This window comes from Bos taurus, chromosome 14 (genome assembly GCF_002263795.3).
Source record: "Bos taurus isolate L1 Dominette 01449 registration number 42190680 breed Hereford chromosome 14, ARS-UCD2.0, whole genome shotgun sequence".
In the NCBI taxonomy this organism is placed as follows: domain Eukaryota; kingdom Metazoa; phylum Chordata; class Mammalia; order Artiodactyla; family Bovidae; genus Bos; species Bos taurus.
This window is the reverse complement of record NC_037341.1, coordinates 69946858-69958962: the sequence shown is the minus strand read 5'-3', so window position 1 is coordinate 69958962 and position 12105 is coordinate 69946858. Positions and strand designations below refer to the sequence as shown.

At 37.0% G+C, this 12105-nt stretch overlaps 1 protein-coding gene across 4 annotated transcripts in view; it reads right to left on the bottom strand.

Moving 5' to 3' along the window:
- Window positions 1–12105, bottom strand: part of RAD54B (RAD54 homolog B) — a 118166-nt gene that overhangs the window by 17494 nt on the left and 88567 nt on the right. For all 4 annotated transcript variants that reach the window (XM_015474537.3, XM_015474538.3, XM_010812226.4 and 1 more), the window contains 2 exons: window positions 8594–8733; window positions 6438–6728 (listed from right to left, as the gene is read on the bottom strand). In XM_015474537.3, coding sequence (XP_015330023.1) covers window positions 6438–6728; window positions 8594–8733 — 431 coding nt within the window. The remainder of the gene's footprint in view (window positions 1–6437; window positions 6729–8593; window positions 8734–12105) is intronic.

Here is a 12105-nt window from a genome sequence, read left to right as displayed (position 1 = left end):
TACCTGAAAAGCCCACTCTAATTGTTATGTAAATCTTTAAAGGTCACAATTTGGCCATGTTTGATTACAGAGCAGTTCTAATGATGTCTCCAAAATGCCTGCTCCCTGAACCCCACAAGTGCAGTATCATTGCTGATGTGTGATGGAGAGGGAGGCGGGTAAGTGAGAAATAAACAGGAGGAAAACAGAGGGCAGACAGTACTAGGAAATCTATGCTCTCCAAAACCCTGAGGATCCTCATCACTGCTGCCTCGTTTTCTCTCTTCTTCCCTCCTCCTCTCCCTGCTGTTCCTTTTTTCTCTGATTCGCAGGCTCACACAGCACCTCCCAGGTGATACACAAACTCAAACACAATAGTTGACTCAGTCTTATCCACTTCTTCTACAAGAAGGAATAATTCTGCCAACACGTTAACAGAGAAATTTACTGTCAGTTACAGTATTTTGGCTTTTTTACAAAAAGTTTTTGTATATTATTCCAAAGAGATTATCACTACCTCCGAAATTCCCCTGCCAAAACTTACATGTGAACACAAAACTGGAGATTACATTTGTTAATGACTGCATCACTTTTTTAGATTAAATTTCTGGGATTGGCAGTCTCCTCACTCTCTCCCACATTTACCAGATTTATCACTGTTCTTGAAACTTTGTTCAGCCTATGTCCCCTGCCTGGAATGTTCCGTCACTTTTTTTATTTTGCCCAATTATCCCACCCCTATAAACACTTGAGGACCCAATGCAAATTCCACCTGATTACTCAGACACCTTTGTGGGGACATTGAGTCTTAAAATTTTATGGCTACACAGTACATTTCAACTTTGAATTTATTTAGTTGTACAATTAACAATTTTTTAATAAATCCCTAATGCTTTGATGTGTGTTATAATCTTTCATTAATAATACTAGAAACATCTTAAGGGCAGTGAATCCTGTAGCATAAAATGCTTGGCACAAAGTACTAATTTTAACTTGGCTTATTCCCAAAACATAGCAATATTTGCGTAAAATCACTTGATTAAAAATACTTGGAACCCTAAGATATTTACATAACTGGGATATATATAAGAGGAGAGATGGTTGCTGGCTGCTTTGGGTTAGGTTTCCTACACCAATGCCTACACCTTGGCAGGGTTATCAAAGGATGACAGACCCCGGGTCCAATCTGCAGCTTTTCATGTTCAGAAACTCGCATATGCTTAAGCTCTAGGGAAATGAGCCATACTAACCAAATTAAGAGACTAAATCAGACTATAAACTATATAAATTCATTGACCTATAAATGAGACCTGCCTATTTACACCAACTGGTCTATGTATTCTGTCCTATAAACGGTCCATGGGGAAGCCAAGTTATTAGCACTAAGTTGTCTGGTGAACATTAAACCAAAATACAAGGGAGATGAATGATCCTAAGGCACAGGAGTTCTTAGCCAGGAGCACATAATCAGAATCACTTGGGGCAGCTTTTTCAAAATCTTCATGACTGGGTCCTACTCTCAGAGAATCTGAACTGGCTCACAAGTGTCTGGAGTGGACAAATGTACTCTTAAGAGCTTCCCTGAAGACTGTAATGTATACTCCTAATTAAGAAGCAATTAAGAGATAACACCTTTATGTTGAGACAGCCTGATTCATGGAGGTGGATCACAGAGATTTACCAGTTAGACTTTCCAAATCAACTAGACAGGGCAATCTCTTCTCTGACTCTATGCAACCCAATACTCTCCTTATAAGAAGATACACATACATCATATATAAGAAGATACACAGAAATACACAACTCTTAAAAGTTGTGACTTATAATATTTTTATTGGTTATATCCATGCACATTTCATGAAGAGAAACCCATCATTTTGACTGAATTTGGGAAAACAATCTAGTTTCAGTTGGAACACATTTATTAAGCCATTGCTTAAAGATTACTTATATGTGTGAAAGGCTCATTTCAATCATTTTTTTATTGATCCTTACTTGCTATGATGTTAGAGGGATGGTAAATTATGTACTATATTTGAAGTTTGTAGTATACTCTGCCTGTTATTAGTTAAGCGGTACATTCTGGGCTATCATAGGTTTTTTCTTTTAAGGAAGAATTCAGGCTTCTTTTTTTGCTGGGCATCATGCCCAAAGAGTTTAATTTTTATCACTGTGTATAGAATCTGTTCCTTTAAAAGTTGATTAATAAATTGTTATAATCCTGTTGACTGCAGAGTTATAGAAAGCTGACTTCTCCTATGATGAACTATGTAAATATAATCCACTGTAGGAATAAACATGGAGAAATGTGACAGAACACTACATCTCCTAAATACATAATTAATGACCTCCACATAACATAGCACCCACAGGTTTTCTTTTCATTTGTTTGCAAATTATTTTACTGTTTAAAGAAAAATAAAAGAAGAAAAATTAAGGGTGAGTTGGGGATAATAGGGTATTAATAGTTACTGTACAACTTCCATGACCAGGCATTCTGCAAGGTTCTTTCCATATTCTTTCATCAAATTGCCCCAATAACATTATCAGGAGGTTATTATTATCTCTGTCTTCCAGTTAAGACAAACTAAGGCTCACAGACATAACTTGGCCATGGTTAAACTTGGTTTTAGTTAAATAAGTAGTCCAGAAAAAGAAATCCAAGCAGGCAAAGTGGTTGTCTGAGGAGACTTCACAAACATCTGAGAAAAGAAGAGAAGTAAAAGGCAAGGGAGAAAGGGAAAGACATACCAAACTGAATGCAGAATTCCAGAGAATATCAAGGAGAGATAACAAAGCCTTCTTAAGTGAACAATGCAAACAAATAGTGGAAAACAATAGAATGGGAAAGACTAGAGATCTCTTCAAGAAAACTGGAGATAGCAAGGGACCATTTCATGCAAAGATGGGCACATAAAGGACAGGAATGGTAAGGACTTAACAGAAGCAGAAGAGATTAAAAAGTGGTAAAAAACATACAGAAGAACTATACAAAAAAGGTCTTATATGACCCAGAAAATCACAATGGTGTGGTCCCTCACCTAGAGCCAGACATCCTGGAGTCAAGTGGGCCTTAGGAAGCATCACTACGAACAAAGCTAGTGATGGTGATGAAATTTCAGATGAGCTATTTCAAATCCTAAAAGATGATGCTGTTAAAGTGCTGCAATCAATATGTCAGCATTTGCTGATCACAAGTGGTCACGAGACTGGAAAAGGTCAGCTTTCATTCCAATCCCAAAGAAAGGCAATGCCAAAGAATGTTCAAACTATCCTACAATTGCGCTCATTTCACACTGTAACAAAGTTACGCTCAAAATCCTTCAATTTGGGATTCAACCATAGCTGAGCCAAGAACTTCCAGGGGTCCAAGCTGGGTTTAGAAAAGGCAGAGGGACCAGAGCTCAAACTGCCAACATTTGTTGGATCATAGAGAAAACATCTACTTCTGCTCCACTGACTGTGCTAAAGCCTTTAACTGCGTGGATCACAACAAACTGGAAATTCTTAAACAGACAGGAATACTAGACTTCCTTACCTGTCTCCTGAGAAACCTGTATGCAGGTCAAGAAGAAACAGAATCAGACATGGAACAAAGGACTGGTTCAAAATCGGGAAAGGAGTATGTCAAGGCTGTATACTGTCATGCTGCTTATTTAACTTATATGCAGAGCTGTTGCTGGTGTTCAGTCGCCCAGTTGTGTCTGACTCTTTGTGACCCCATGACTGCAGCACTCCAGGCCTCTCTATCCCTCACCAACTCCCAAAATTTGCCCAAGTTCATGTCCATTGCATTGGTGATGCCATCCAGCAATCTCATCCTCTGACGCCCTCTTCTCCTTCTGCCCTCAATCTTTTCCAGCATCGGGGACTTTTCCAATGTACTTTGCATGATATGCAGAGTACATCATGCAAAATGCAGGGCTGGATGAATCACAAGCTGGAATTAAGACTGCCAAGAGAAATATCAACAACCTCAGATATGCAGATGATACCACTCTCATGGAAGAAAGCAAAGAGGAATTAAAGAGCCTCTTGATGAGGGTGAAACAGGAGTGAAAAAGCTAAGAACATTTAAAAAACTAAGATCATGGCATCCGGTCCCATCACTTTATGACAAATAGAAGGGGAAAAAGTGCAAACAGCGATGATTTTCTTTTCTTGGGCTCCAAAATCATGGCAGATGGTGACTGCAGCCAGAAAATTAGAAGATTGCTTGCTCCTTGGAAAAATAGCTATGACAAACCTAAAGAGTGTATTAAAAAGCAGAGACATCACTTTGCCAACAAAGGTTCATATAGTTAAAGCTATGGTTTTTCCCGCAGTCATGTAAGGATGTGAGAGTTGGACCATAAAGAAGACTGAGCACCAAAGAATTGATGCTTTCAAACTGTGGTGCTGGAGAAGACTCTTGAGAGTCCCTTGGACTGCAAGGACATCAAACCAGTTAATCCTGAAGGAAATCAACCCTGAATATTCACTGGAAGGACTGATGCTGAAGCTGAAGCTCCAATACTTTGGCCACCTGATGTGAAGAGCTGACTCAATGGAAAAGACCCTGATGCTGGGAAAGACTGAGGGCAGGAGGAGATGGGGGTGACAGAGGATGAGATGGTTAGATAGCATCACTGACTCAATGGACATGAATTTGAGCAAACTTCGGGAGACAGTTAAGGACAGGGGAGCCTGGCATGCTGCAGCCAATGCAGTTGCAAAGAGTTGGACATGACTTAGTGACTAAGTAACAACAACGAAAGAGGAGAGTGAAAAAGTTGGCTTAAAGCTCAACATTCAGAAAACGAAGAACATGGCATCTGGTCCCATCACTTCATGGGAAATAGATGGGGAAACAGTGGAAATAGTGCCAGACTTTATTTTTTGGGCTCCAAAATCACTGCAGATGGTGACTGCAGCCATGAAATTAAAAGACGCTTACTCCTTGGAAGAAAAGTTACGACCAACCTAAACAGCATATTGAAAAGCAGAGACATTACTTTGCCAACAAAGGTCTGTCTAGTCAAGGCTATGGTTTTTCCAGTGGCCATGTATGGATGTGAGAGTTGGACTGTGAAGAAAGCTGAGTGCCAAAGAATTGATGCTTTTGAACTATGGTGTTGGAGAAGACTCCTGAGAGTCCCTTGGACTGCAAGGAAATCAGCCCTGGGATTTCTTTGGAAGGAATGATGCTAAAGCTGAAACTCCAGTACTTTGGCCACCTCATGCGAAGAGTTGACTCATTGGAAAAGACTCTGATGCTGGGAGGGATTGGGGGCAGGAGGAAAAGGGGAAGACAGAGGATGAGATGTCTGGATGGCATCACTGACTCGATGGACGTGAGTCTCAGTGAACTCCGGGAGTTGGTGATGGACAGGGAGGCCTGGCATGCTGCGATTCATGGAGTCGCAAAGAGTGGGACACTACTGAGCGAGTGAACTGAACTGCACTGAACAACATCAGAGTAGGGACTGATACTTAGTTTCAACTCCCAAACAGAAAGTTCTCACTGTAGCCCAAATTGCCTTATGTTCAAATCCAAATGGACAGCTCAACTACGTAGCCATTAAAAACTGTATTTGTAGAAGGCATCTAATGTGGGGAAGTGACTATAATTTATTTAGTTAAAAAAACAGATTTTTAAATAATGAGCATAGCATCATTACAATTAAGTTTCTCTAGAAAAAGACTACACATGTGTATCTTTAAGCTCCTATTTTCTCACCAAAAAATGGGGATGGTAATAATACTTATTCCATAAAATTCTGTGAAGAATAAGTAAAATAATATTTGAAAAGTACTTAGTGTTTGATATATGTAAATGTTCAATAAGCATCAACTAAGATTATTATTATTAATACCAAATGTGGTTTTCTCTAGCTGAAGAGCTTTACCTCTTTATAACAAATTTCTCAAAGTGGTATTGCCAGGCCACAAGTTACACAAAATTTTAAGGTCTTTGATACACATTACTAAACTGTCTCCCAGTTAGACCAATTTACATTCTAACCAGCAGATGATTTTTATTTTCTTCTTTGTGATTTTCACAAATTTTGTACAATAATAATGTATTACTTCTACAATGAGGAAAAAATAAATTATTTCTTAATGGTGGATTTTGTATGTGTCAAACCAAACAAAGTGACTGGCTTTGTTAATATAAAATAGGAAGGGAAACCAGGACCAAGCATTAGGTGAGGCACCAGGGGGCACAGGACACAAAATCCAGAAGGAAGACCCTGAAGCCCAGTTCACCCCTCGTTCAGCTCCATGAATAAGGACATGCTCTGAAGAACAAGCAGAAGGATGGAGGAGCTCTAGAGAAGAATCACACCGGAGAGGCTGCACAGCTTTTGGAAAACACACAAATGTAACCTCAGAGATCAGTCTCATCTGCCCTCTTGGGTTCATATGACATAGAACCCTCAGCTCATATTCCTGACACAGTCTCACATACTACTTACCTTTATTGAGCCGAACAAAAGGCAGGGGTGATTGCACAGCTTTTTAAGAGCTCCGATACATATTAGATGAGAAGTATTTTCCAACAGTCCTTGAAGACAGAATCTGACGGCCTGAGAATTTAACAGTTTTCTATAAAGTGCAATCTGTAGGGCTCCTGGTCGGCAAAAGACTACATTCTCTATTTTAGGAGGGAGATATTGATTTATGACTTCTTGGGTTCTTCTAAGGATGAAGAGTCCAGTGAGGCAAGTAAGTTCAGCTGCTCTTTGCTCTCCTAACTCCCTTTCTTCCTATGGAAAAATAGCAGACTTAAAAGTGTTTTAGACAAAAATAATACATGCAGTTAAAAAGAATATTAAATATTTTATCATGATCAAACATTTACTAATTGCTTCCCTTCAGATTTATTTTAAACAAAAATTATTTGAAATACAGTTTAGAATATAAAAACCAACAATCATCTCTTTAAATGTTTAGCATAATCATTTAATTAATGGAAGCCAAAGTCTTCGAATCCTTGCTTGTTTGGCTATTGCCACCACTGAGAACCACTGGAAATCAATAATCTACAAACTGAATTATCTGAAAGTAAGCTTTTATGTGAAGATACGATGGTTCAATAGTCTTAAAATCATTATCAAAGCACTAAAAAAGCAAATTCTTGGAAGAAAATATTTTGACAAGTTACTGATCCTAAAACTAAGCCTTTAAGAAATTACTGGCACAAGGCGCTGCTGACTTTTTCAAAATCATTACACATTGTTTGTTAACTATATAATAGTACATCTTTAAAGTCAAAATACACTATGAGTGAAATATATGTTTAAATTCTCTACATAGAATCTTCTAATCTTCTACATCACAATCTTCACAGTATAAGTACATATTTGTTTTTATATAAATCATGGAAAATTTCCCTTATATTTTAAAACTATTTTCAATTTTTATTCCAAAAAAACTGGGTCACAGGTCAGAAAGTACAGTGATGCAAAAATAAGAAAATTAAAGCCAACTTTTATTAACCAGAAATAGCAAATGTTGTCAAAACTTTTTACAAATATCTTCAAAATCATTTTGTTTGCATAAATATGCAAATAGATGTTTTATTTATTTGTTACAAAAAACATGATCTCAAACGATAAAGCATCATGGAAACTAGAAACCAGTTTGGTTTATCATCACAGTCCTCCATGTCTGGAGCTTAGCATTTGGCCCACTTCAGGGATTTCATATGTAAATACTGGGAGAATAAATGTATGTGATGTTATTTCTAAATAATGTATCATAAACATTTTCCTTTCTATGAAATATATGAAATAATTATTTTTATATGGTTCATGGTTCATGGAAAATGCTCAGTAACTATCTGTTAACTAATCACAGTATTGTATTGATTCTGAGATTTACTTTTTTTCTCACTTTAACTTCTCTGAAATAGGATGCTTTTACAATTGATGACTTCTTACAATTACAACTGACAGTATGTTTTGCTACTGGTACAAAAAACAATGGTGCATCCTAGAATTAACAGTATCCTAGATGCAATGAAATGTACAACATGTAGCACCTAACTTAGATTTTCCTATCTTCAGAAATGTTTATTTCCAATTAGTTTGTTTTCCTTAGTTTTATCTATTTTTTTTTACCCTTACAGCTAAATCTTTAAGCATTTAATAAAAATCTATGACTATTTCTTTATAATAAATTCCTAAAGCTGGTATTTCTAGGCCACAAGCTTTTAACACATATTGGCAAACTATCTTCCAATCATACCAATTTTTATTTCAACCAGTAGAGGACAGTATTCTTAGGTACATTTGCTATTACAGTGCAAATCTAACCAACTAAAACATCAATAGAAAAGTACAAAAATCACTTCACAGTTATTTACATTCTTCAAAGTCAGTAAAGATAAACATTTTTATATGTTTACTGTCATTTATAATTCTTTGTGAAGGACCTACCAATGAATCTTTTTAAGTGATAATGTCATTTTACAAAGTAAGAAATGCAAGAGGAGTTGAAAGATTGTGGAGAAAATAAAAAATTCACTCTATTAATTTATTTTTTCCTAAATTAAAATAATACCCAAGTTATGGATGATTTTCCTAGATAAACTGGTCATTTTTAACTTACTTATTAAAGTAAACTATACCTCAGAAGCAGAAGGTTGTCTTGATATGATAATGGGTTCTTCATATATTTTTCTATAAGCTGACAAAGAGCCTAATATTCCTGGATTTACAAAATCAATTAATGTAAAAAATTCTTGGAGATCATTCTGAACTGGAGTACCTAAAGAGATAAAAGTGATCAGAGGTCAAGTTTGTGTTTTACAATATCAGTTTTTTAAAGAAATTTGTACTCTCTTCCCTAAGAGGACTACATATAAGCAAAGTCTCAAATTAAGAAAGAGCAGCTAAACGAAGTTTTTAAAAATTAATAAACATGTAAATTTTTAACTCCGGTTGTAACTGTGAACTGAAGTCTTATTTAATACAGCATTTTGGCAGAGTACAGGCTCTAGAGTCTGACTGTGCTGTGCTTAGTCACTCAGTTGTGTCTGACTCTTTGTGACCCCACTGACTGTAGCCCACTAGGCTCCTCTGTCCATGGGGATTCTCCAGGCAAGAATACTGGAGCAGGTTGCCATGCCCTCCTCCAGGGAGAGTCTGCCTATTTGGGTTCAAATCCCAAATTTGTTACTCTCTGAGTAACTCTGAAAAGTTACTTACACCAATTTTATTTGCTGTAAAATAGGAATAATAATAGAAGTACTAGGGTTGTGAGGATCAAATGAATTAATTCATGCACTAAGAACAGTGCCTGCAGCACAATAATGTTCCATAGCTGTTATCTGTTACTATTAGAACTGTGGGACTCTGGACAAAGTTGCTTAAGTTCTTTTAAGTTAAACTGGGGATTGTTTTTTCACTTAAAAAAGTGTAAAGATAATAATTTCCCAGTGATATTACAAAGAAAAGTAAAGACAAAGGATGTGAAGTGCCTAACGTTTAATAGACACAATGAAAGGTACCTAATATTAATCCATTACAAAGTAATCAGATAAAATTGGGATCTTCACTAATCCTAAAGAGTGACAGAGACGCTAATGGATTGATACACCCTGCACATACTACATGCTCAATAACTTTTGGCTAACTAATTTTTAAAGAGACACTAGCATGTTTCAATAATTATAATAATGTCAAATGAATATATAAATCAGCACAGTAAAACAGCATAATTTCAGATGAGTTTCAGACAAGAGACTATAAAAAGTTGTCCAAAGATATAAATAATGTAAGATGTACATTAAAATGCACTTATTTCAGTAACAGATGACACAAACTTTTACAATGTTAGAGAGTTTCACAATCACTTTCTTTGAAATTAAATGGGTAGACCGAGGTTGGACCAATGCTTACTAATTTTTTTAATACATCTAGTTAGTTTTAAATTTTTTTAGACACATCACATTTAAGAAAATACATTTATATTGATATGCATTTTGTTAAGCCTTTAAAAGAATCCATGACAATGATTAATAAAAAAGTGGGGAAACAGGAAAAGCAAGAAGGGAACAAAAGGTACACGGTTCACTGTGATTGGCTTCCAGGCAGTCATCCAAACGATTAATCCAAGCTAATCCTGGTACTTCTGTCCCCTTTGCCAACGACTGATGTTAAGAAAGAGTTTGTCTCAGACTAGGTTCTCAGAAGTAGAGCCTGAGATACAGATTAGCTACACATGATTTATGGAGAAATGACTCAGGAGAAAGGGAATCAGAAAATGCAGGGGAAGAAACCAACAATGTAGCTTGAGTTAAATTACAGGGAGCCTTAGAGCAAAAATTGCACCATATAAAGTTGCTCCTGAAATTATCCTAAGGTGAAGGAGCTGGCATTTTTCACTTGCTGCTCTATATGAGTCAATCATTGACTGAGATGCAAGGAAGAGAAGAAGCTCTCATTCAACCAATGATAATTCTCCAGATAAGGCAGGAGAGTTCTTTAACCAACAGCCCCAGCAGCTAAGGGGTGGGTCCGACAGCTCAGAAAAGGGGAGCTAGGGAGGGCACCGACAGTGTCTGCCAAAAGTATGCAATCCATCTTGTCCAGTGAGACATAAGAGGAAGTCAGGAGAAAAAGGCAGAGCCAGCCCCTGTTCTCCTTTAAACATCACCACATCTAGCTGTGATGTCTGGAACTGCTCTGGCCACTTGTTACAAGCATGGGGATGAAGTCAACACCAAACATGGCACAGCAAAGAAGAAAAAGAACCAGACTCCTTGACAACACTGTTGAGCTGCTGGGTCACCCCCGGAACCTGTCCTCGCTCTATATTTACAGTTGTGTGGGAGAATAAGCACATTTAATTCATGTATCTGTTACTTGCAGCTGAAATCACCCTGATAAGCAAGGAAAAGAGGCAAAAGCAAAACTGGAAAAAAAAAAAAGGTGAAACATAAGATTTGGGGCAAAAAATAAGAAGGAAGTAAAGAAGAAAAAGAAAAGATGGATTTCCCTGGTGGTACAGTGGATAGGAATCCACCTACCAATACAGAGGATACAGGTTTGATCCCTGGTCCAGGAAGATTCCACACACCAGGGAGCAATTAAGCCTGGGTACCACAACTACCACAGCTAGAGAAGCCACCGTAATGAGAAGCCTAGGCATGGAAAAGAAGAGTAACCCTGCTCACCACAACTAGAGAAAGCCCGCTCACAGCAACAAAGACCCAGTGCAGCAAAAAAGTAATAAACTTCTTAAAAAAAGAAAAGAAGGGGCTAGAAGCTAGGCAATACACTAGGATAGTATCATTCCGAGAAGTTGTCACAAATGTCTAGAAATACTTTAGTTCCCAGCTCGCTGCTTTTAGTATTCCTTTCTAATTCTAGACTATGTAGAACCTGTAGAAGCAGCTAAATAATATAACGTTAATAAAAGTTAAGTAAGCAGCAATGTCCGATGACAAGAAAAAAGGAAACACTAAAGATTTTTCAAGTTTGTGTATTTACTAAAATTATTTTCAGAGCTATGGAAGTGAAATTAAGAGAACTTCCTCTTCCTCTACCTCTATCCCAGCAATAACAGCTTTCTGTTTCATTGTTTACTTTTAAGGAGACATAAATCTACCACCCAACCCAAGTACAGGAACACTACCAATAACCTACAGCTATATCCGTGTCTCTGATCTCCATAAAAAGGTGTAAGAGCTCTTTATACATACTCCTCTGTGTATTTTTCCTTTAGATCCAATAATTTCACTTTTAGCAGTCGACATAGAAAAAAGTATGTGCTTGTAGATATTCATCACATTTCAAAATTATGCAATATAATAGAAAAATGTTTACATTAAGTGTATTTTGATGTGCATTATGTGTGTCAATGAATAAAGATGGACTTTATATGTACTGGATTGGCCAAAAAGTTCATTCAGGTTTTTCCATATGATCTTATGGGAAAACCCAAACAAACTTTTTGGCCAACCCAATATGTACAAAAAATAAAGAAATATGCATGTATGTTCTGTGTGTGTGTGTGTGTGTGTGTGTGTGTGTGTGTGACAGAGAATAATGAAACATGACAAAATGCTAACAGCTCATTAAGAAACTGAGACTAAAGGATGACTTCCATTCTCTAGTTTCTAAGCATGCCATAATA